The sequence below is a fragment of the Lepidochelys kempii genome, chromosome 6 (genome assembly GCF_965140265.1).
Source record: "Lepidochelys kempii isolate rLepKem1 chromosome 6, rLepKem1.hap2, whole genome shotgun sequence".
Classification (NCBI taxonomy): Eukaryota; Metazoa; Chordata; order Testudines; family Cheloniidae; genus Lepidochelys; species Lepidochelys kempii.
The window spans coordinates 127,915,444-127,941,437 of NC_133261.1; the positions used below are offsets into that span (position 1 = coordinate 127,915,444).

General features: G+C 45.9%; 1 protein-coding gene across 9 annotated transcripts in view; it reads left to right on the plus strand.

The window, feature by feature from the left end:
- The window catches only part of NIN (ninein), a 105,635-nt gene that overhangs the window by 20,408 nt on the left and 59,233 nt on the right, over positions 1–25,994 (plus strand). For 5 of the 9 annotated variants that reach the window (XM_073350184.1, XM_073350185.1, XM_073350189.1 and 2 more), the window contains 2 exons: positions 5,185–5,266; positions 20,402–20,574. In XM_073350184.1, coding sequence (XP_073206285.1) covers positions 5,185–5,266; positions 20,402–20,574 — 255 coding nt within the window. The remainder of the gene's footprint in view (positions 1–5,184; positions 5,267–20,401; positions 20,575–25,994) is intronic. The other 4 variants (XM_073350181.1, XM_073350190.1, XM_073350183.1 and 1 more) reach the window with 1 other exon arrangement.

The following is a 25,994-nucleotide window of genomic DNA, read 5'->3' on the forward strand; positions in this document are numbered from 1 at the left end:
CTGTCTATTCAGTAGCTGTGTTAGTGTATTCGTACAGGCTTTGCTGTGTCGCAGATTGTCTGATAGAACAGTACCTCCACTTCCATATCTTGACAAGTTTTTTCAAATCTCTGTGTACTGTACCTCCACTGGCCTTTAAATATGGCTGGGAAATAAACGTGTCAGTAAAGCAATAGTATGATGGCAATAGCCATTGCTTGAGGATCTATGGTGTAAAGAAGGGACAACTAGATTTTCAAACTGTAACTTTGAGTTTGAGATGCTGTCTGCCTGGGGGTCCCCTGGTCAGTTTTTTGGGTGTGTTCCTTTTTTACTTTTAGCAGTTGCATTTTCTCCAGACTTAATGATTTTTTGTGAAAGACTCATACAAGCATAAGGTCTGTTTCATCGCTTCCTTTGGACAGCCAAGATCAAATGTGCAGTATAAACAAAAAGAGAATAATTCCTCCCCCCCCGCCCAACGCCTGGTCTTTGATTTTAATGATTTTACTGTCTGACAGAAGCAGGTTTAAAAAACAAAGCAACACTCACATGTTCACTCTTTCCGTTGACCGTGTCCCTCTAGCAGCTAAATCTTAGCGCTCAGAGAACACATGCCAAATTATATTCCTCATGAGAGGCCTCCAAGCCCTTTTCCAATGTGATCACTTGAGTCTCCAAGTCTCAATTTTGGGCAGGGCAAGGTGGATGTTGGGTGGAGCATCTGTAAATTTTCTCAAGTACCTGGGGTTCTTGTTTCACTGCTAAACACACTATCCTTGTAACTTGCAGTGATGTATTGTAGGACTAATTATTTGCATGTTTAATTCCATTGCATAGCTGATTGCAATGTTAATTTTTTAAGACTACTATCAGCTCCTTCCCTGAAGACTAATCTCCTTTGGAGTCTGCTTGAAGCGGTCATGGTGAAATTGCTTCATGTGATAAAAATGAGAGCCATCTGTCCCGTGTGCAGCTGTTTGGCTAGAGTTAAACACCAAGGGAAAGGCACTGGTTCTGCTCTCCTTCCCTGCCTTCCCTTTCCTTAACACTGCTTGTAAAACTCATTCAATTGCATAGCAAACTCTGACTTGGCAGGAAATATCTCTTTAAGCCTTTAGCATTGCTATGTCGGGCAGCAGCTTCCTTCAAAACAATGAGCACTCTGTTAGGTGAGAACAATATACTAATACCCTCCCCCCCATTCGCTAGCTATACATACCTACTGTTGAGTACTTAAGGGGTTATTTTTTGCCTCACTGCTAAGAGAGGTATCTGAATAATTCTCACTAGTTATTGGTTGTATCCCTTGCACACTGATGGGAGAACAGACCCCCTCCCCCTTTTTTTTTTACGTGTTGCTCATTGCACATAAATGTTCACCAGCAATTTACAAGTAGCTGGAGTTTGTTCCATATAGTACAGTGGGAATAATCCACTAACTACATTAAGCAGCAAGCCCATGCGAGTGATGCTTAGGAGTCATGTTTAATAGTATTTTAGCACCTTTCTCAACCACTCATTAACTAAAGTGGATTATATGTAATTTACACCCCTGAATTTGCCCAGTTGGCTTTAGTCAGCCTTTTGGTGCACTGATTGATTGGTAACTTTGGCAGTCGGCTGAGTAAATCTTTATGGGTGCTAAGCTTCATACGCACTGGTACTTCGGGCAAAGCGAGCTGGTGGCTCTGACTGCTAGGACTTGCCTTCTTCATCGCACAGCGCTCTCCATCGTTCTCTAATTGGAGAGAAAATTACAAGGAATGTGATGGGGGAAGTGGAAACAAGAGCAAGTGACTCCTTCGACCCTGTCCCCGGCCCCAGCTACACTGGTTTAGGACTGCCAGCAGTGGGTCCCCTGTACCGGTGCTGAAAATGGTTTACCTGTTAATATATTCAGCACAGGGTTAGGGTACCCTGTTGTTATTACTGGGCCAGTTTCCTGGTGCTGAATCTGAAGCCCACCCCCCACCCCCAAACACACCCCAGAGAAGATGATGCAGGGTGCAACTGTTAATCTAACTCCTTCATCTTTTATTCATGCTCACTTAGTTTAAATGTCAAGTTGTTGTCTTTTTTTTTTTAATCAGGCAAATTCTCCCATCCCTGTAAACTGCCCTTTGAAGTACACCAACATTTTGAAATGTACGGCGAATGAATGGCGTCAATTAGTGTTCAGGTGACGTCGTCGCTAACAAGTTTCTTTACTGAACATGTATCTAACTCTGTTTAATTCCTTCTTGTGCATATGTTTAAAAATCTAGTGGTGATTTGCATAGCTTGGACCGTTGCCTCCAGAATTCATTTACGCTGGCAGGTGAGCGGAGAGCTGATTCCTTTCCTTAGCAGCGGCATGCCTGCGCGGCAGTCTGCATATTGTTACTCTTGCGTAGCTGTCTGGGTGCTCTGTGATCTGCCCTGGGATAAGGAGAAATCTCTCTCTGGCCTTGTCATTCGCTGCTAAGAAAGGTGCGGGATTTTTTAACCTCAGTGTAGCTAACATGTGTCAGCTGTCCTGAAGTTAAGAACACAATGCGGACAAGGCTCTGTGGTTTTTACTTCAGTGGAGCTAGATGGGGGCGTAGTGTTGACTTCAGCTAGTTTACCTCATGGTTAAACTAAAGTGCCTCGTCTTCACTATTTACCTCAGGGTGGGTCACGTGCTTAGGTTAACCCAAGGTGAAAAACCGCAACCCCTTTGTCAGTAAAGATGGCTTGTCTGGTGATGCGGGCGTGTTAACGCTATGTGACTGTGTAGAAACTAGCAAAACTTAGCTGTCATTCACTCCCCGGACAGCCCCGCCAGTGGTAGTTATCAGCTTGGTCCCGTATACTAGAGTTTGCACCAGTATGGCCCCCAAGTCTGCTAGTGTAGACAAGGCCTCAGCAGTTCGTGCCACTAACACAGGATATTTTTCAGGAAGTAAAAAAAACCCCAACAACCCAAATCTTGTACAACACTGAGAACTCTGTTCAGATTCATCGGGCCGAAAGGGAAATCCCTGAGGTTAACTGTGGCTTGCAACTGAGCCATGGTAAATAGCTTCACCCCTTGTCCTGTCATTTTCTTTTTCTGGCTCGCTGTGCAAACTGGAGGCAGCTTGGCAGCCCGGGTGTCTGGAATTGGTGGCATTCAGAAATCTGATTCTACAAATAAGGCCGTGTCCCTGCCACATTACTGTTAATGGCGGTAAAGCAACAGGGCTTCTTACAGGCCATGCAGAAAGGCCAGGGCGACGGAAAGGCATGAATTCAAATCACGTGTGGGAATCTATCCTCCCACCTTCTTGTTCTACCATATTTAAAACCCAAGACTTCTCGTCCTGTGGATGACCTTGAAAGTATAAACTAAGGCACTGCTGTTTCAGTCTGTCAGGATGTTGGCTCAAAACACCAGTGCCAAAAGGGGTGAAATTCCCCTATTCGTTTGAGTGGGTGTTCTGAGGCTTAATTACGGCTATTTATAAGCATTTCTATGTCACTCGTCACCATATGGCTACTATTTCACTGTGGACCGTCCAACCAGAAGTCTCCAGCTAACGAAATGTTCATTCACTCAAACGTTTCACAAAACAGCTTAGCAAGAAACTTAAAACTAGCCTGGCCAGAGTACTGAAACACACCTTGGTCTGCACTGTCTGAGGGTTGGATGGGTCTCTTCTAGCTAACTATTCTTAAGTCAGGATTATGCATGTAGTTCAGTGTTCGAATTCTTTCCTTCACTGGGTAACTGAGCTGCTTTCTAGCATTCTCAGGAGTCGGTGTAAAAGGGGAGTCTGTCGTTGCCACCAGCTAACCCCCATGGTGAGGGTGGTGAGTTTTCTATGAATCTTGGGTGACTGGGAGCAGGTCTCCTCTTGGGGTGATGCAGGAGCAGTGATGGTACTTCAGGCTGCATTAAGCTGTGTGCTCTGAAAAAGCTCAGAGCTCTTCCAAAACACAGTAGCTGGTTTGCTTGGCAACACCGACCTCTGGGATCGCATCAGCTCAGTGTTCTGCTCCCTGCTCTAGCTCCTTGGTGAATACAGCATCCAATTCGACGTCCCAGCCCTGGTATCGGAGCCCTCCATGGGATTGGACCTAGCTACCTGAGGTCACCCCACCTTTCCCACTAGGACCTCTGTATTTCACTGGAACCGTGTCACTCAGCCTGAGTGCCGCAGACAGAACGTTCACAGGAGCCGGGCCTAGACCGACGAGCTCCCTCCTCCAGGAGGAGAGACCGTAAGTCTTGCCACTTTCGGAGCTCAATGGAAAATGTTCATCTAGTACTTAGCCTTAGAGCTCAGTGACTGGCTGGTGCTTTTGGGGTTCAGTGGCTGACCCCAAAAATCCAGGGGAAAAAAAATCCGTTTTGAATCGAAACGGACTTCCATTTTGGCAAAGGGGAAGAAAAAAAAGAACTCTTGTTTGGGTCAATTTGAAAAGAAATGTTGATTTGAAACCGTTTTTATGTTTCCACCCCCCCCCCCCCCCCCCGGTGTGAAGAGCAAGTTGTCGGAAGGAGCGCTCTCCCGCCGACCACGCACACGCTGCTCGTTGGCAGGAGCGCCGACAAACAGTGGCGACCCCGCACGACTTTTAGTGGCGCGGCGGTAGGGGCACGGCCGTGTCGCTGAAAGCTGTGTAGTGTAGACGTAGCCGAAGACGCTACACTTCAAATACAAAGAGAAATAAAGCCAGGTACTGAGAAGTGACTGGGTTGGGCAAGGTGCTGAGGTAGAGGTGATGTCTAAAGACTCTACGCGGGGTAATCTAGCAGGCAGCGCTGGTGCTTTGACACTGCCCTATGCCTTATGTTGTGAAAGATGCTCTGGGGGTCACTGATCTGCGAGCGGTTTGGTAGGAAGCACCATTATGATCGCTGGTCTACAGAAGAATCCACCTGATGCATCAAAATGGTTTTCCTGTAACACACAGCTGTACTCTCTGCATTGTTTGCCGTTCACATAAGTAAGGGATGTCTCTTCACATTCTCTGTCACTCCTTTTTTACCCCGGAGCCCAGTAAACAAAGTTGAGACTCATTTGAGACTTTTGCAATAGTTTTTTGGTTTTAAACAAATCTGTCCATTTAAAGAAGTGGCCTGGGTATGTTGAGTGAGTAATGCGGTATCACTTCAGACTTTGACCCAGGGTTTCCTTGCCCACCTTAAAGGCTCTCTGCTGGTTGATTTATGTATTTGTCTTTCTCTCTTTCAAGGTCCACTTTGGCCAGTTTAAAGAAGCACTGATCCTTATCTTATCCCGAACCTTATCCAATGAGGACGACTTCCAAGAACCAGGTAACGTTTCTCTTAATGTGCCCGAAGAAACCTTTTCTGTGCTTGAGAAAAGAGGATCCCAGCAGCAGTGAAACAGGGACATGGATGCGAGTGCTGGGGCTGACTGAAACGGGCTTTTCTCGTGTTCCTTTGGCAGAACTTTCCTTTTAAGAACCTCCTGGAAGTGGGGGAGGGGAGAATTCTGGTCGATGGTAGAAAATGTGTTTGGTTTTATACTCATTTTATTGGGTGTTTTATATCCCACATCTCACCATGATCTAGATGCCTGGACAGGCATGAGGAATTCTGGAATCCCTGTGTCTCAGAACTCAGCAAGAAATGTCGGGCTGGAAGGGACCGTGAGGTCATCTAGCCCTGCCCACTGTGCTGAGGTAGGACCAAGTCTACCTCTAACCCCCCCGACAGGTGTTTGTCTAACCTCTTCTTAGAAACCTCCACTGATGGGGATCCCACAACCTCCCTTAGTAGCCTCTTGTGTTCTATATGCCTCAGTGTGTTAGGAGCCTCACACAAACAAGTACAGACAAACTGATGAATCCGTAGCTGTTAAATTAAGATGGGCCTTCCAAACTCCTGAGCTTTGGAGAAATACTGACCTTGCTTTTGGGTGATGGTGTGATAACTAGCACTCACTGGGTGAAAAAGATCTGCACAGCTGTGTACCGCTGTCCTCTCCTTTTAGTGAAGCTGGGGTAGATAGTAAAGTTACTCCATTTAATAAGTTAAGGAGAAAGGATGGTCGTATGGTTTAGGTGCTGGACTGGGACTTGGGAGATGTGGATCAAAGTCACTTAATGTCTTTGGTTCTGTTTCCCATTTGTGGAATGGGGACGGTACTTCCTTTTCCCTCTCGTTTCTGTCTCTTCTATTTAGATTGTGAGCTCTTCAGGGCAGGGACTGTGTCTTGTTGCCTAGCACAGTGAGAATCTGATCTTAGTGTCAGCCTCTAGAGCAGGGGTTCTCAAACTGGGGGTCGTGAAGCTATTACATGGGGGGTCACGAGCTGTAAGCCTCCACCCCAAACCCCACTTGGCCTCCAGCATTTATAATGGTATTAAATAAATTAAAAAGTGTTTTTAATTGATAAGGCGGGGAGGGTCAGACTCAGAGTCTTGCTATGTGAAAGGGGTCACAAGTACAAAAGTTTGAGAACCACTGCTCTAGAGGTTACTGTAATATTGACACTGATAATTTGAGATTTTTATAACTGAATATAACAACCTAGCTAATTTCACATTGCAAATAGAGGCATTTCAAGTCTTTGCCCCCTCCTCCCCCTACACATACACACACACAAAAAGCAAGCCAGTTTCTTGCGTCATTTGAGTGATCGTAGAAATGGGTGTGGGAGGGATGGAGGGAGAGTATAGCCAGCACTCATGCTTGTTGGTGGAGAGCATGAAGATGGTGCAGTTACATGGGACGCCAGCATGTAAAAACTCTATATCCTGTCTACTATCTGCTGACCTTCAACAAGAGTTGTGTAACTTCAGTGTGATAAATGCTAGGTTCATGGTTTAGTTCTTCTCAGGAGCCTGAAAGGAAGTGACCAGGTGTGCCCAGAAAAGCTGAGATGAATTTTTAAATGAACAGCAGAAATTGTCGCTCTCTATAGTCTGAGTTGGTTCTGGTCCTGCCTTCTGCGCTTTATGTGAGAAATTATATCATGAGGATTAGGCCCATGCCCTCGGCTTGATTGATGATTGTTCCACGTGGTCTGATTGCAGCAGGAAAAGTCAAGTGTGCAAACCCAGATTGCAGCTCCATAATGTGGTTTCATAGCTGTGCACATCGCTGGTGCAGAGAAACTGATCTCTGCTCCCCACAGGAGTGTTGCTAGTTGTAATGTCTGAGTAATTAACCTAGCGAACACAAGAAAGGAATCCCCACAGTGCAGACCATGGCTTAATGCTTTCTGAAGAAAACCTGTTCTCTGTAACAAGTAGTAATATGCCGTTTATTTCTTAAGGTCTCAGCCTTAAATGGCCCGTTTTCAGTGACAGAAATATGACTAGCTTTCCGTTTGTGTGCTCTTAGTTTGAAGGAAGGCTTCGCTTATCGCTACAGAGGCACGAGCTCTGAGTATAACAATCAGCTTGCCGGGGCAGCGGTCCATACTCGCTATGTTTTGGTGGGAGCTGGGTCTCTCCCATTCGTTAACGCAGTAGTTTGAATCCCTTGCGTTTTACAGCAACTTGTGAAAGGCGTAAAAAAATGTGTGGGGAACCCTTTTAGTTTCTGAGCGTTGCCTCGGCACAGTGACTTGTTCAATCGGACTTGCACACCCACACCTCTGGGCACTTTCTTTCCCTGAGATTCAGTTCGTACAAGTTCGTTGTGACACAGAAGACCTGGGTCCAACAGACAGCTCCTGGGTGACTTGCTTCCTCGGCTGTGGTGCAGGAGGCCGTTTCCGTCCTGGAATGGACTATGCACTCTTAACTCCTAGTGGCTGGCTCAAGAGCAGCATCACAGGCCCGGTGAAGACTTATTCCTCCTTTACCGTAAAGTTAGTGCCCCAGTCTAGTGGCAGGTGGGAGGGAGATGAGGTGGAAAATGGTAACGGGCAATAGAAGATGAGAAAATCCGGGATCCCACTTGGTTAGCTGGGAAGTTTGGACCCTCTGGTGAAGAACCAGCAGGCTGTGAGAGAAGACACGTATCCCTGTGTAAGGGGGTATTAGTTCCCTAGTAAACTGAACATCTGCCCATTTCAGGTTAAGCTTGTTTGCGGAGCTTTTGTAAGGGATAATGCACAACCTCAACAATGAGACAGGCCAGGATAGCGCTTCTAAAGGCTGAAATGCAGCAGGAGAAATCCAGAGCAGCCATCTTTGGGAGCTGTGCAGCTGGGAGAGTGCTGGGGCCCAGTGACTCTCAAGGGAATTCTGTCTGAAACCGAAGCACACATGAGGTGTCCAGGCTGCTACTGCATCTCTGGTTACTAAGTTTGACAACTCAGGCCCCTAGATGACCAATTTATTGACACAGAGGCCAAGTTAGTGGGACAGAGTGCTGACAGAACATTTAAGAAGGGACTTGAGAGCTGAAGTCTCTCTGTAGCCTTCATTAAAGCAAATAACATGCCAAACAAACTGAAGATATTAGGGAAACAAATTGGACTTAAAGCCATCAAAATAATTGGTCTTCCTGAGGGAAAACAACTGGACTGCTTTTCCAGGAGCTATGAGTTCCAAAAATATTGCATTGAAACATAGCTGAAGGTCCAGTATGCCCTGAAATCTCGCATAGAGCAAAAGAAATGCTGAGCATGTACAGGAAAAAAAATCCTATTTACTGCAACAGCTGTCCAAGATACAAGCATGACAACAGCAGGAAATGCAAAGAATATATTCCAGTTTTTTAAAAAAGAGTTCTCTTCTACCCAGTTCTATGGGTGACTTGGGAGAATTCCTTTCTGTGAGGGAAGTGTTTGTTTGAATCATCTCTGTTTTTCTCACCCAAGCTCCAGGTCAGTCATTTGGCACAAAGATTTCTGGACAAGCTAAGTAAAAGCCCTCACTAATGAAGCTCATTGGGGCTGACAAGACAGAGATGTAATGCTTCAGGCCTCTCACTGCCTTTGGGTCTGTTAACCATTCCTCTCCTGTTTCTCCTTTCTTTGTTTCAACCTGTCATTTCAAGCTCTTGGCTAAGTAGGAAAGGATTATGGACTAGTGCTAGGTTTATGCATTCTTCATCCTCCCCAGAAAATAACATCCTTCCCCAGAAAGTTGTGTGGCTCAGAAGAACTTACTATTGTCAATGTCCAGACCTTTCTAGGATTAGGCGTGCGATCTGTAGAATGCTAAACATAATCTGGGGAGCTCTCCCAGCTCTGTCTATCATAGAGGAAGATCTAAATGGTGATTTTTTTTCAGAGGTGCTGACCACCTGCAGCTCCCCCTTGACTTCAGCTGGAGTTCTGGTGCTGAACAACTGAAAATTGGGCCTTTAGAATCTGTGGTTAGCATCTCCCTTTGTTATGACACATCTGTATGTAAATCATGTAATCCTTTCCCTTCTGTGCTTCTGAGCAGAGGACAGCATGAAATCCAGGAAATAAGAGATGGCTTAACAAGGGGATAACTTTAAGTCCAGTAAAAATGCTGGATTCTTCTCCTAGATCTTAAATTTCTGATCGCCCTCTCTTATCTAGAGGGATCGATAGTGAAGTGAAATTTTGTACCTCTGTAGAGAATTGTGTGGTTTTGTCAGACAGACAAACTCCTCCACACACACCCCAAAAAACAAAACCTTCCAAAGAACTGAGTGGAAAACTGTTCTTGGCAGATGTATTTGTACAGTGAATGTGGAGAATCCCATGCCTGATAGCAAGGCACCACGCAACAAAAATTGTAACTTTTCCCTTGAAACATTGGTCTAGAAGCTGACTGGTTTTCATCTCATTCTTTGAGCTCTTGAAATTGTTTAAAGGGATGCTGCCAAAGGTGGCAGATCTTGAAACTGCACCAACAAGCTGTATGGTTCACATAATTTCATGATGCAAATCAATCAGTCCCCTCTGTGAGCCGGGGGGCTGGGAGGATAGCTGGTCTCTTGTAAGGGGACGAGGTTATTTGTTTAATTCCCTTCCAGCTCATCGGCATGGAGCTGGCATGCAGAGCACCGCAGACCATGCCCTGTGCATGCCGATGAACCAAGACTAATTTGGTGTTCTGTGTTCAGTAGTGAATCATCCAGTGAAGATGCTCAGGGACTTATTTTTTCAAAATAATGGTTATAGGAAGGGCTGAATTTTGGGTTATCCCAGTGAAAACGATAACCAAACCGAAGCAGTTGGAATATGAACGCCCTGCCATGGAACTCCAATAGAAGAGGGTAACTTGGGCCTGGGAAGGCTACCCCACTTGTGAGCTCACCTGTGGGAAGGTAAAGGGAAGCTTATAAAACATTCCAGTCGCCTCTAACAAATGTTGGTGGGGAAAGGTACCTAAAGGAGACAGACCACTCGGTAAGCCCAAACAAAAAGGCCTACTGATGCAACTCAAGGACTGGTGAGACCATGTCTGGTGAACAAGAAGAGTGGGACTGGAAATCTGTGGACTAAAATTGGAGTGTTGGAAATCAGGTCTGACTGGTGAGCCGGATAATGAGAGGATAGGCTGTTCTGCCTATCACCCTTTTTTGTGGCCCTTAAAAAGGGTAGGGGGTGGGGAACTGGCTGAGGGATTCCTGGAGGTGTGGGGAGGGCCGGCGTTCCCTTCGCTCCAGGGACTCTTCTTTGTGAGCCTCAAGGACCATCATATCACTGAGACAGTCAGACTTCCGGGCACCAGTGGGGATGCCTGATCATCACTGCTGCTCCAGTGAGGACTCACCCTGATACATGCAAGAGCCTGCTGTTTACCACCCTCTCGTGTGTTGCTTTCCATTATCTTCCTCCTGTTCTACTTCTCTTGGCTTTTCACCTGATCCCAAAACCAGCTGTACCACACGGCCAGAACACAACAAGATGAGAGAGTCCGTCCTGCTCTGCCCAGCATGAGAGATACCCATAAAGGAGAGGCTAGGTCACGTCCCAGAGTTCAGAGGAACAGCTGTCGCAGTTGACCTGCCAGTCCATAGCATCCATCTATGACTAACTAGCTGCCTTCTATGCTGAGAACATCAACAAAAGCTGTATTCCCCCCTGGCCACCTCACCCCACACTTTTACTATCCTGTCTCTTCTCCCTCTTGTGTTGATCTTGTCAAAGGCGGGGAAACTGACTCCTTTATAATTCAGGGTCAATTCTGCAGCTCAGTTCTTTCTTCCCCAGCAAAAAGGGGTGCATGACAAAATGCAACGGACATCCTCCCCCTGAAAAAGGAATTCTGATTATGATCATTATGCATAAACACTCACTCCCAATTCCAGAATATCTTTTTTCCTTGTGTAACTTGATCAATAAACTCCCAAACTTCGGCATGAATTTTCTAGTGCATCTGCAATGGTTACTAAGCAGGCCGAGGTCTCTGTACTGGAAACCCTGAACCACACTTACTTGTAGTACAGTGACAGAGTCACGTTAACGCCTTTAACTCTCTGGGCCTGTGTATTCCATTGAAATTGACACAACGTAATTAGAGTAATTATTTGTCAGCTAGATTTTGAATATCATGTGTCAGCTAGGGAGTCCTATAGGCCTGGAAGGAATGTATATTTAATGCATTTTGACAAGCTGGCAAAATGTAGAGGTGTTCACTTTTTCTTAAAATTTAGAGCAAAACTCCTCTCTCATCTAGTATATGCTGTTGGTTTCAAATTTTCATCAAGTGTCATAATTTGAGCACCATCTGCCCCAAGCTTTCAAAAATCGCCCATCAAGCCCCCAGAAATAATGAGATATAAAAAAAAAAAATTCATAGGTTTTTCAGGCCGTGATTCTTCCATATGTGTGTGCTGCACTTGTTCTTTTGTGAAAGCCTCTGTCCGTACGCCTGGTAAGCTAACACTGCTCTACATCAGGGCATATTTCAAATTGGGGTGCGGGATTGGTTCAGAAATGGGCTTCAGGGAACTTCAGTCTCGAACTCGAAGCTGGTTTCTGCTCAGGAAGGAATGATTCACTCCAGTTGACGCATAAAGCATAGCCTATTGCGACAGCTGTTGCGGGCAGAGGAGGAATCAAGCTTGTGGGTGTGGGAACGCTTGTGTGCTCACACTGAGCTTTCAGTTTGGCAGGCAGCAAAGGAGCCAGTCAGCCCATCTCGGTATTTTCCTTGAGAAACCTGCATGATGCTGAAACAATGTGAGAAGTAGGGAGGTCAGAAGAATCCAGCCTGTTGCCGTGACCCATGTTCGCTTCCTGGCTATTGATTTCTGCTAGAAGATAACTAAGGGGGTGAGGAAGAGATGTTTGGGGAGCGCTCCCAGCATTTTGGACAGGATTTTGTGCAGGTTTTTCTCTTGGAGAAAAGCGCGGGGTCAAGGAAGCTAAACGTGTTGATCTTGAGTAACAGAGGGAGCACTTGGTCTGGACACTTGGGTTGAAGCCCGTGGGTGAGTTTGCTGATTCGGAGACTGCTGGCGGTAGCGGAGGGGGTTGAGTTTCCCCAGGAAAGGCAGATAGTAAGACGGCCTGTGTGCTTGCTGGAATAATGGAATTAGTGATGCTGCGGGGCTGTGTGTGTTTCACTGGGAAGGGGCAGATGGCACGAGTGGCAGCAGGGGGCTTCTGCCTTGAAGCGTGCCCTGCATGCATACAGCCGAGGATGAGAAGGCTGTTCTCTAATGGGCTCCTGCCATGCCAGCGAGCTTCCTTTGATCCAGCAGGAATCTCACATAACGAAACTCCAAGGGCTTCGTTCTGATGTGTCTCGTCAGTTGCTTTCGTTCAGATGCAGCCATTCTCCCTTCGGTGGGTTCTGCCTTACGGCACACATCACGTCCTGGGTTCCTGCTGACTTCAGAGAAGCGACGGCGCTGGATCAGAGCTCTCTCCTGGGTAACGATGCGTTCAAAGGGGACAAGCCAGACTGCAATGTCGGAAGAGAAAGGAACAAGAATGGTCACTTGCTGCATAAGCACTTCCTGCAGAGGGAGCTGGCTGGGGACTTGGCCAGTGGATGGCTTAGAGGGGGAGGTCGCAGCTCTTCTGCTTCACAGCAGCAGGTCTGGTGAAATGTGCACTTTGGGGGTTTTTCCTCTCGGGCATGGCGGCGTTCCTGGAAAGGACGCTGGATTGTGAATCGGCTGGAAGCACATCTCTCAGGAAAGAGACCTACTCTGTTCCATTATTAAGCAGATGTAAAGGCTGGGGGTAGCCAGAGAGCCAAGTAAGCAGCTCCCCCTGCTCTGTTGAAAGTAGAGCGGGGGCTGCCCATACTTCCCCTTCCTCTGAGGCTGATTCGGGGAGCGCTCCCTGTCCTGTTTGCAGTCTGTATTTAACCCCTGGGAGTAGCTGCTGATGTTGCCAGGAAAGACCCAGCTGGCTTCTGTACTGGAGCATCAGCATCTCAGATTAAGTGCAACAGTTGCCATCCAGAATTCCCACCTGGCTTGGAAGTGGCTGCTTGTCCAACGCTCTGGCCTGAAGAAGTCCTGTATTAACTCCTGCTAGAAAGCAGGAGGATGATGTTGGCTGTTGAAGAGAGAGAGAAAAAGGCAGAGAGTGGAGAGTTAAAGGATCCTTGGTGTCTGGCCTCCAGTGTCCACTCTCTGTCAACCCACGGGCCGCCATGGAGCAAGCAATTGTTGTTGAGAGATTTCAGCCACCTCAAAAGAGTGGGGTGTGTGTGTGTGTGTGAGAAAATAAATCTCTGGCAGAAAACCAGTAACTGTGCTTCGTATACATTTGGCCTCTTAAACCTGACTTTGCCCTGGGTGTTCAGACTTGGGCTCCCGTCCTGCAATGAGCCATTTGAGCACAGATCCCTAATAACTTCAGTGCTTGTCAGTTAACATGGAGTCACTCATTGTTTCATGTTTAACCAAGCAGAATGCACCTGTTTCTCCGTACAGAATTGGAGGGGAAATGGTTCATGGATAATAAAGCAGATTTAAAAAATATATATATATCTAAAATCAGTCACGTGTGTGTAAAATTAATCAGGCTTTTTTCTGTAGCAGCAAATAAGAAGTAGGGTTTTGTGTTTTAGAAGCCTGGTTAGGAGTGGATTATCAGGATGGAGTTAAAGATTAAAAGAATGCCCTAAAATTAAAGAGCCGCTTACTGCAGTACTCACACGCAGTTGGCTGCTGCATTCGCTCATGACACACACACATTGGAGAGAACAGAACTGATCACCTAATGCTGCCCCCCAAAAGGCATATTGGGAATAATTTGCAAGCACTGTGAATGTTCCTAGCCATCGTGGGACTCTCTCTGCTGGACTTGTTTGGTCTGTTCCTGTTCCCTGGCTTTGCTTGCGCCCCAGTTCTGCAAGCTGATTCACATGGGAAACTTTCCACAGTGGGGCGCCATCCATGTGGGCCTGAAAGTGCCCATGCAATCCGCTTTTACTACTGGGGCCTTCAAACAGGCGATGATTCGTTTATAGGAGGGACCTCACGCCTCCTAGAAAAAGGGCCATGTTTCTTTAAAACTCCAGCAACCTCTGCTCTGCCAGACAAACGGCTTCAGCAGGCCTCAGTAGCTTGCTGTTTTGTGGCTGCACATTGCTAAGACTGAAGTGTGAAATAGGGCCTAAGAGGAGTTTAGACGATGCCTGGTATCTCTGGGGATTAGGATTTACTAGATTCTATCTCTCTAATGTGATTTGCACGGTGGTAGGCTGTCTGACTTTGTTTGCAATGACTAGGAGTATTTGGTCTCTTTTTAAAGAATCTTAAGCAGCAAAGAAATTAATTTCCTCTTGAAATGACTGGCTTTCAGGGTAGTGGCATCCCTCCTTTTAAACCCCTTTTGTGTGGTAGCTGGCTTTTGATGCTTGGGCTAGGAAAGCGAAGACTGTGCTTAATAATAGGGGAAAATTTGCCACAAGGGTTGGAAGGACTGATTCAATCTCATCCCTTCTCTGTACTCCAAGGGTCTGAGACTAAATTGTAGTTTTGAAGTACTCTGTTTGGTTCCAGGAGGTAGAAAATAAAGATTGACGCTTGAACTATGGAGGCCTTTACTCACTGAAACAGATAACCAGGAGATATGGTGGATTCTCCATCACTTGTAGTTCTTACGTCAACAGTGGATGTCTCACTTTAAACTATATGTTATTTCAATCCCAAGCTGCTGGGCTAGGTGCTAAAGATTCCACACAGTGATGCCTGCCTGCATTATACTGCAGGGCTGACTAGATTATCATAATGGTCCCTTCTGGACTTAATCTAGGCATGTGCTACCATAAAGATCAGTCTGCCTGTCAAGTTTTATCCTATAATTAATTGCAAGCTAGGGGTAGAAGGTTAGGCACTAGGTAAGATTTTTCTAAAGTGCGGTCGGCACCTAAATCTCATTGAAAGTCAGTGCATCCCCCACCAACCTTCATTTGGTCTTCATTCAGCATCTTCTTGGCAAGATGATAGGCGGAGGTTCTGTGGAAAGCAATGACTTGACCTGTGTCACTGTTCACACCCTGGAATACCAGAGGTCAGGAAGATCTTTTAATATGATCAGTCTTTCCAAAAACACAGAAGAGTCCACATCGTGCTAACAAACTTCTTTTAATACCCAGCACCTAAATACCATCTAGTATTCCTTTACCTAACAGCTCCTTTACGTCTGCATCAAGCACAACCTCATGTGTACCTTCATGAGCATATCACATTGATTTTAAAGTTTCTGTGCTATTTTATTGTGTGCTACACACAACATGGGCCCAAGAAGTCTGTCCTGGCGGTAGTGGCCTTCATAACTTAAGCTGGAACTAAGGAACATACGTTAACTCAGTTAAAAACCAGCGCCAAAACAATGCTTTGCTCTGGATGTGATAGTCACTTTCTTCAGCATTTTGCCAGCAAAAGTATACGGAAAATTTTCCTCACTTTGAATTACATAAATATTGCTATGCTAAAAATAGCTCCCACTCCAGCTGCTATAATTTGAATGCTCATAATTTTGAAATGACGAACAGTTGGCTGTGGAGTAGGGCAACTGCATAGTTGTTTGTTTGTAGAACTGCTTTTTATGCCCTCTTCTGAGAAATAATGCCTTGGGGGATGGGGTGAAACTTGAGGACTTTCACAGTGTTCCTTGAGGACTTTCACAGTAGCTGGGGAAGCTTCCTGTTTGCAGGAGAACTCTCTTCTTGGCTAAATAACTGTACTCTGGAACCACAGTGACTTTTAGTACTTCCTAACCATGAAGCACCTTCATGTTGAGTCTGGTTTTTTTTTTTTTTTATTATTGAAGTGTTCTCTCGCCTTCATGCTAAGATCGGACTGCCCATCTGTCTGTGGATAGCCACAACAAACATGGCCACCTCAGCTTCTGATCCCACCCAGTTTAACCTTGGTCTCCTCTAACCCCTCCATTTCCCTTCTGCATGCACCTCTTCCTCTCACTTTGAGGTAGACTGCGCCCACTCCACCACTAAAGATACCTATATGGTGCTCAGAACAGCTGGGCAGATGTTGTGGCTTCGGCTGGAGTTTGAGCTCTGCAGCTTCGGGAGGTTGGTGGCCTTCAGAGGCCAAGCCACAGTATCTACGCGGCCTTTTTTAGTGCTGTAGCACAAGCCCTGGGGGCTGAGTCAGTGGCCCTGGGCGCTGAGACCTGCTGCTGCAGGCTGCCACTTTGCAGTGTAGATGTACCCTAAGAGGGACTCTTAATTGCATACTGTATGGGGTTAGGCGGAGGGGGGAAATGTAGTGGACATGTTTGTAGGCACATAGATGTGGTGTTCAGAGGGTAGTAGCCAGACTGAATTCAGGGATTTAGAGGAGCACTGTACGGTGTAGAAATAACGGTGCACCAGTGATTATGCAAATCAGAAGCCTAAGACAATTGGAGTGCCAGGAATCCTATAAATGAGAAATGTACAGTTATGGGTCAGTACTTCTCCAGCATTCCCTGGGTTTTGATTGGCTGAGACAATTCCACTTCAGGATAATTAAATGCAAGGAAGGAATGGGGGTATTACGAAATCGCCTCACAACAATGAGGCTTTGTTCTGAGCAGTGTGTTGCCCAGCAATGCAGCTAAGGTGCACAGATCATGGCATATCATCTCTCACTCATTCCTTACTGCTTAGGGATAAGGAATTGGGATAGAAAGATGCATTGGTCTGTCCCTGCCCTTAAGTAAAGTTTGTGGAACATCATTTTCCCTTGCAGTCTGGAGATGGAAATGTCCATTTCACTTAGACTCATTGGCCAGCTGGGTTTAGGCATAATCCATGTTAGAAAGTCAGGCCTTTCCATTCCAAGCACAGTCTCACTGTCCTTTTCACAAACAGCACCAGTGTCAAGATCTGTTTTCAGAGGTAGTTCTCCTGTGTCTTCAAAAGCCTTTTGTTTGCTAACGGCTTGTGCAAGAGCATTTAGAAAAACCAAAACAGATGCTAGTAACAATTTCTAAGTTGTCTCCCCTATGCTCTGGTTCTTGGTGTGCCTGTCAGACTGCTTTCAGAATGCAAGCGCAGCTTAAAACATGCTCGCACCTCTACACAGAAGCTATTTTAAAATAATTTTTGTTACAATAGCTGTGAAGCACACAATGCTACTAGAGGTTTCCAGCCTTACGAAACTGGATTCTGCTGGGATTTAAGGAGTCGGGGAGTAGATCTAGCAATAGCTGCATTGTTACCAAGCTATTTCTCACCTTCCCTGAAACCTTTCTAGATACAGGCCTTCCCAAAGGTGTGTTTCTGCCTTTGAGAAATAAGACTGCACCATGGCAAGAGCATTTTTGGTGGGGGCTGTGGAGTAGGGCAGGAGAAAATAAATGGGCTAGTAAGCAGCCAGAAATGTTAGCATTTCAGAGAGAGCATTTCCGAGAAAGCTGTGGGGTAGAGATTGCTCGGTGTTAGTCCAGCTTTAATAGCAGTGATAAGGTTTGCTTTTGTTCTCTGGGCTCTTAATCAGTCTCTCTGCGCCCTTCATCACACAACTTTCATGTGTGAGCTCCCAGCTGCAGCAAATCTTGTTCAAACGTGCGCACAGATTTTGTTCCCTAGAGCTGCAATATATATGGATGGCGTGTAAGTCTGGGAAAATCAAAGCGTTCCCTGTCCTGTGTATTTTATAATTCATTGCATAGCTAAGTTGCAGAATATTTTCCCTCTAACAAGCTTGAAGATGGCATCCATATCTAAAGGAATAATATCCAAGATGACACGGGGGAGAGGGGGTTATAAAGCCCCTATAACTTTCTTAGAGCCCTATGTATTTGTTCAATGGTTGAATGGTTTTTCCGGTCTTTATTGCTGTTGCAGTCTTGTATTTATTTTGTACCAGAGCTCCCTTCAAATACCATTTTAAAAAGCTATTGCCTTCACCACTGCCTCGGTGCATTACAAGTGGCTAAAAAGCCTGGTGGGACTTTTAAATACGAAAGTTAACAAACATAGCAAAACGAAGCATTCCCTTAATTGAATCCCTGGTTAATTTGATTCTCTATTTAATTTGATCAAATTCCGGACATTGAATGAATAATGCTAAAAATAGCACAACTTCCCCTCTTTTCAATTTTGATCACTTTATGTAAGCGGTGCTGGGAAATTCACTGCCAAGTATAGAAGGTTCCTATTAGGGAGGCTTGAAATTTTGGATGTGAGAAGAGCTAAGAGATGACTCCTCCCCACCCCCGCCCCAATTACAAACAACTAAAAGGGGTTGCAGTTGACATTAGCTCTTTAATGCCCCATGCAAGATGTGATGTGCACCCTGCTTGTCATGTAGATAAGATCGGTTGCGTATTCCAATCAAAACATCAGTGCCTTCTGGGGAAAGCCCATTCCTCAAGTGCTCGTTTTCTCCCACTTGCGGGGTTGCTTTCAGACTTTTCAATTAAAAGTACCGCATCCATTGAAAGCAAAGGGAGGGCTGCACAGGTCTCTGGGGGTGGGACTCTGAAGACCATGGCGTAGTGCACGTGTAAGAGAGTACATAATTAGGCATGCAGTAATCTTCATTACTGGTGATGGGCAAGAAGGAAACAGCTCGTCATGACTTTCACATCCCAGGCTGAGTTTGAAAGGCTGACGGTGAAACCGATCTTTACTTCCAAACTGAGCGAATTCGGTCTGGAAGTCGGTGAGGGACGGTAAACATAGACCTCAAGGTGATGCCATTTTGTAGTATCACTTTTCAGAGTACAGCCAGTTCTGTCTGGTGGCGTATTAAGACTGTTACTGGTAACTAGCTGGTGATGTTTGATATGGTGGAGGAATGGGAACTGCTCAGAGGAGGTGGCACAAAACCCAACGTTACATTGTTATCGAGTACGGAGTCTTTTAGATCTCCTGGCCGTTTTGTTCTACAGGAGCCATTCTTGAGACTCAACTGGAATATTAGTTGGCTGCTCCATCACAGAGCCATGAGCATGGGCGCGTACCTGGAGCAGTTCACCATCTCCCCTGACACCTGCTCTTTCTGCAAAGAGAGGGAAACCCTGGAGCACATTTACATCGAGTGCACCAGGTTTCAGCCCCTTTTCCGGCTCCTCCAGAAACTCTTCCTTAAGTTCTGACTGCACTTTTCCCTGTATCTCCTTATTTACACACACCCCATCCATAACCCCACTAAGTCGTGAGATCTCCATGTCAACCTCCTCCTGGTGCTGACCAAGATGGCCATTAACCATACCAGGAGGAGGAAGCTGGAGGGGGCATGGCGTGCTCTGTGACTGTGGGGCCTATTTCCAATCCCTCCTGAAATCAAGTCTCCAGGCAGAGTTGCTCTAGGCCATGTCCACTGGCTCCCTGGATGCCTTTGAGGAGAAGTGGGCGCTGTCTGGGATATTCTGCTCAGTGTCCTCCTCTGGATCCTAGATTTTGGACCTGTGATCCTCATGCCTGTCCCTGTTTGTTTCATTAGTTGTCCCCTGTAATCACTTAACGCCTGGGTCCGGTGGCTCCTCTCCTTAGTCTAAGGGGAGGGGCCTTTAGGTGTGGACAGGCCCATCCCCAGTGATTCAATAGGTATAGCCTTGCAGCCTACTTTTCAGACTGCTCCCAGTCTGTGTGGGTTGATAAATGTACTGTAATGTGTGGCCTGGAACAAAAGCTGCAATCTTAAGTACCTACTGCATAGCTGGCATATGTTGGCACCTCTAGGGCTCTTTGCTTTTTGCAATGCTTATTTGGGGTCTTTTTCTAAGTTACTATTTTGCATTTGCCTCTCTGTGGAGTGTTTGGTTTGGTTTTAGTTGTCTCTGCTCTCCAGGTGAGAGAACCCCCTACAAAAACCGTGGTCTCAAAACCACTCTCCAAGATGCTGAGAAAATCTGCCTGCAGAATTAGGGCTGCAAAGCAAGACATGCTTTGGAGACCTTCTAGCGCATGTGCAAATATTCATGGGAATGGGAACCACCTAGAGATGTCCTAGACTCAGTACTGTGGACAATATAATTACCAGAGGAGCTGCTCTTTGAATTGCCACAAGTGTGAAGGACTAGCTTGTTCTTTACAATTGTATGATGATGCATCTTGCTGGGACTAAAGGCTGACCCTCTTCTTCAGGAATGATGCTGCCAATGCTCTGTCTTCATTTCTGTGTTTTGTTTTAATTCAGTAGATTCTTCACCAGAAGCCCAGCCCAAATACGTCAAGGGTGGGAAACGCTATGGTAGGCGGTCCCTGCCGGAGTTTCGGGAATCCGTGGAAGAATTTGCCGAGGTGACTGTCATTGAGCCTCACAATGAAGCAGCCCGGAGTTCACACATAGCTTCCAATGACTGTGATGAGGTAAAGTGCCCCCGTTTAAATCTATAGTCTGAAAGCGACTATCCACGGGACCTATGTCACATTGATGGGATGTGTGAGGGGGGGAAAAAAGGGAGGTTTTGGACATGACCCTGGCCTCCTTGTGACTCTCTTCCTTGTAAGGGAACACAATTCAGTTTCTTGCTGTTGTATTGGTTTCACTCCTCTCGTGCCAGAATTAAACGTTTAAACTCCACCAGGGACGGAGAGTTGAAACCATTGGGTGCCATCTGAGCTTGTGTATGTGACCCTCAGGTATAGATGAACGCTCACTGACTCAGTATTTAAATCTGGCTACTTGTCTTTCGATTTCTGTTTCTCCCATCCCTCTTACACTGGCCCAAATTTAAATCTGTGCAAAAATGTGCTGACCTAGACAATACAAGGCAGAGCACTGTGCGACATTAGGGAAGAAAGGGAACTTCACACACTGTTAAATGCGCGTCTCATAGCATACTTTTTAAGGTTGCCTTTTGGGGAAAAGACCTCTTCGCGGCATCCTTATGAGCATTTGGTTCTTATTTTAACGCTGAGTTAATATGTTGATTCACTAGTGAGCAGGTGAACAGTCCAGTGACGCTGGAGAAATCCAACTGGATTAGCATCAGTGCCAGCAATGCAAATGTTGGCTAACGATTTTAGCCCCGTTGTGTACGTCCGTCCCTACAGTACTGTGTGCTCCCAAAGCAAGTTAGTGTTCTGCTGCCAGGAGTGTGCTGTAATAAGGCTTCTCCTTAAGTGTTGCTTTTTCCACGGTGCCCAAATTGTATTCTCACCCTCTCTCTCCTGCCAAGGTTGTGGGCAGATGTAATGAATGCTCCTTACCATCCACCTGCCTCTCTGCCCTAGTCCATCTTTCCTCTTTATGAAGAACTTTTTAGTATAACTGACCACTTGCAGGCCGCACTGCAAGCTCTATAGGTGACATGAGCTTGCTCAGTGCAGTAGGAAGGATGGCTTCCAGTCACACTCCAAAGAGCTGTATGGCCCATTCTGCAGATTCGCAGAGGAGCCCAGCTCTTGCACGAGCTCTGGAGCAGTCTGTCAGGATCCCAACAAGGGCGGTCAGGGCCATGGGTCAGAGCAGGGCCACACCTTTGGCTGGGAGGATCAGAGGAGTTGGTAGTCGGGTTCCAGGGTCGATACCAAAGTTCAGTGTCCGAGTTAGGAGGCAAAGTCCAAATCAAGCTGAGCACAAAGCCAGGAATTCAGGAGCAAGGAGCGGAAACAGTCGTGGCAGCTAGAGAAGATCCATGCTGTTGCCTGGGTTTATATAAGGCAGACAGCCAATCAAGAGCCATTAGGCTGCTGTCTGTCAAACCCCTAAGGTGGAACTTCCCAAGGTCAGTGTCCACAGTGGCTCATGGGAAGTGGAGCATGAGCTGGTTACAGCTGCCGTTGGGTGGCAGCCTGGAGATGTCAGGCCTGGGTTCTAGACCCGAGGGCTGTTACACTATCATGAGATGCTAGGATAGGCCTGGGATTTCAGAAAACTATCTAGGCTCTTTGGTCCCAGGAGGTATGCTACCAGATAGCTGATGCTACCAGCTGCACCCAGCTCTCCATGTGTACGCACAGACACTGCAATCCACTATCAAAGAAAAGCACTGGTCTGGAGCCTCAGCTGAATAATATGGGTGTGACCTACCTGCCCAGTCCAAGCATTGTTCCTTTAACCCCAACACCGCAGGGTAAGATTGCAAACTTAATATGCTGCCCAAGCAGCTGAAATATAAGATCCATTCAGAAATATAATAGTAATAACTAGTCTTATGTAAGTGCTTTTCATCCCTTGATCTCCGTGCTTTACAAAGGAGGTCAGAAACAGGTCCCTTTTTTATTTTTTGTGAAGGGAAATGGCTTCTCAAGTCTGCTCACTTGGGCTTCAGTTGAGTAAAGTCTGTGGGAAAACCAGAGTAGCTGGGATCAAAGCGTTGTTGAATCTATAGCTTCCCATAGCATAGTTCTTTCCGAACTTCTCTCCCTTGCTGTACCCTGCACATCGGCCGGGGAGAATGTGGTACAAGGCCAGATTGTGCATAATAGTTGATCAAAGTGGGCAGCAGGGCAGAGCTAATTTGAGCTGAATGTAGCATCTCCCGAGTCCTTGTCATAATTATACGTTGTTTGGAAATAGGCTATTGTGTGTTTAGCATAATTTAGGTTTAAAAGGATTAGGTTTTTACTGGTAAATGTCAGTGAATGTTGATTTCACTGTACACACAAAAACCGTCGAGAAAATATTTCCATAGATGATGATCAAAACTAACAGGCGAAGTAAGAAAAACGCGGCTTGAGAACTTCTCATCAAAATCCATTGATTTAGACTGGAATTAGGCTTGTTTCAAGTGGATGAGAGAATGAATAGTAAATACAGGTCTGATTTGTTGATTTACTTTCTCTATTTTGACATGTGATGTTGACAGTTTGTGGTCGAACAGTTTTTTAAAGCTTTAATTTTTTTAATCTCTGCATCTACTGTCATTAAATAATTGTCTGAAACCACTATAATTACCTACGGCTGTGAAAAGTTAAATCGATAAAAATCTGTAAAAATGCTTAAAAATAAACACTGATATTATCGGTAAGAATTACATATATTAAAAAAAATAAAATCTGCCAACCCTAAACTGAATACAGAGCCTGGAGCTGAGGCTTACAATGCAAAACTGTTACTTCGAACTGGGGCCAAGCGGAAAAACCACATCCGACTGCAGAATTATTGCCTCCTGGATGCCACTCTCTTAATACGGAGCAATATTTTCTCCCAGAGTAAAAAGCGTTCTTTGTAAATAAGATGCAGCTTCACTTAATCTCATGTCTGTATTTAAACATTTGGCCTGTAGGTAAGTGTAACTCCTGAAGTAAACTGGGGAGCTGTCCAGTCCTACCCCGAGATCATGTCTGGCATTGCCACCACTGGCCCAGCCTTGTAAGGTGTCTCCTGCTCAAAACCCAGAAGCATCCATGATTGTATCTGGTTGATGTAGCATGTTAATAACTGTTCTACACATTAGATCATGCTGACTAAATACCAGAATACCTCCCTCTGGCCTCTTTGTTCTTCTGAATAAAGTAAGGGCCAGTAATTAAGCTCTGGCTATAACTCTGTCTTCATGTCTAACGAAGTGTGTTGTGAACAGAAGAGACATGTCTTCTGCCGTCAGTTCAGTTCATCTGTAAAAACTCAGTAGTAACTACAGTACTAGCTAATATAGAAGACGAATAACTGGGCTAGCCATCTGATGCAAGAGTATTAATCTGTGTATTGTGGTACAAACCGAGATTAAGGAAATCTGGCCTTCTTACTCTGTTCCTTTGCAGTGCAGTTTTACAGAACTGCCATAACTGGAGGGTGGTGAGTCTTGGCTTGCAGAAAACTTTGTGCCTTCATTATTTGCATTTGTTAGATACTACAATAGGGATTTTCCTGGCATTCCCATCCCCTTATCTTCTCCATTTGTGCTTAGTGATTTCCATTGCACTGCCATAATCTGCCACACCAAAATGACACATGCTTTGAGAAGAGATCCTTCATAAATATTCCTGAGGTTCTGAAAGCTGCTTTCCCCTCCCAGCCCCTGCATCTCCAGTTGCCAGCCTGGAAATGTTCAGTTCCAGAGATGCATGATTGTATCAAGCTTTATTTATAATAGATCTAGTCTTGTGCTCACCTAAAGATCTCCGCTCCTGTTTTGCTTGTTTTCTGTAAAATCAGGGCATCTCAAACTTCACCATGGTACTGCTGGATGAAACTTGTGCATCTCATCGTGTGGGCACTGAGACTCTTCCTCCTTCCACCACCACAAGCCATAGAAAGTGCAAGGGAGGAGAAGTAGTGTAACTTTGGTAGGGTGTATTAGCATATGGCCACAGCAGCACCTCGCTGATGCTGGGTCCCTGCCACTCTGCTGTGTGTTTGCCAAATACTGTCAATCCGATACTGAATGTTCAATAGCACTCAGTGGAAATTGTCCAGTGAGGGAGAAGAGACATTGGTTTTTGTTTCCTTCCCCTGCTTCCTTGGAGGGCTGTGGCTGCTGAGGGGCGCAAGCCGCATGCCACTAAGTGGTGGATAAGACTCATGATCTTTGGTACTGCCCTACAAGGAGCATGTCTGCTGTGGATTTGACAGCTGTCTGAGTGGAGTGGCTGCACCGACCTTTCCAAAGATGGGAGGCAGAATTCTTTCCCCGGTGTGCTCTAGTTGACCCCGCACACACCCACTGCGGGAACGTTGAAATACGGAATTGCAGGTAGGAGCAGGCAGCTGTTCGTAGAGAGAGCGTACACGTTGCAATACTCCTGTGCAGTGAAAACCTGGTTATCTGTAGGGGAGAAGGGAAACATGTAACTTTAAAAATATACTTGAAAAAAACACCATCACCCAGACCAGAACTTTAAAAGACCAAGCTCCTGGCTAGTGTTGCTTGCCAACAATTCCACATGGCTCTACGTTCCTTTGCTTTCCAATCTCGCCTTCCTTGCAGTAATTAGACTGTGAGGATCAGGAGTCACTTGAATACACTTGGAAGAGAACTGGCTTCTGTGGTGATACGTGCACTAATGTGTTTGCTTGCCACCATGGAGAAACTAATCCATCTCCTCTGGTGCAGGCCACGTGTACTGCACTGACCTTAACATCAGAGTTAATACACCTCCTCGGGAAGTGCACCAGCTAGGAAAACTCTGCTTAATTGTATTCCTTTCTGTTAGCTGTAAAGTGGGTGTAAAAGGCTGGTAAATTAACAAGGTCAGTCAGTTAACTAAGTTGCCATACTTGTTCTGTCTGCATGAAACATCCTAAGGCAGGTGTGTTCGTGCTGCTTTCTTTCAGGAGGGATGCATAGTCCTCGTGAAGTTTGCTCAACACTTGGATAAGCTTCTCGGTGCCTTCCTTCTACCTTTCTGTAATGCTCTCAGTAGCGTGTCTGAAAATGAGAGGGGCCAGCTGATATGTACTGAAGCCCTAAAACTTGTGTGTATCTTCAGCCTCCCAGACTGTAGCGGGAACTTCTCAGCTCTGCAGGGGAGCAAAAGACACTACAGATTTGATTAGGAATGACCCCCCCCCCCCCAAAGATAAAAGGAGTACTTGTGGCACCTTAGACCAATTTATTTGGGCATAAGCTTTCGTGAGCTACAGCTCACTTCATCGGATGCACTGTAGCTCACGAAAGCTTATGCTCAAATAAATTGGTTAGTCTCTAAGGTGCCACAAGTACTCCTTTTCTTTTTGCGAATACAGACTAACACGGCTGTTACTCTGAAACCCCCCAAAGATGACATTCAGCGTTTTCTAAAGCCACTTCTCAGAAACGTGGCTAGTGGGACTAAATCCTTGGAAGCCAGTCCTTGGCCAGTGTTTCTGTTGTGTGTCTTTCGGCTTGTAGCGGTCTTCA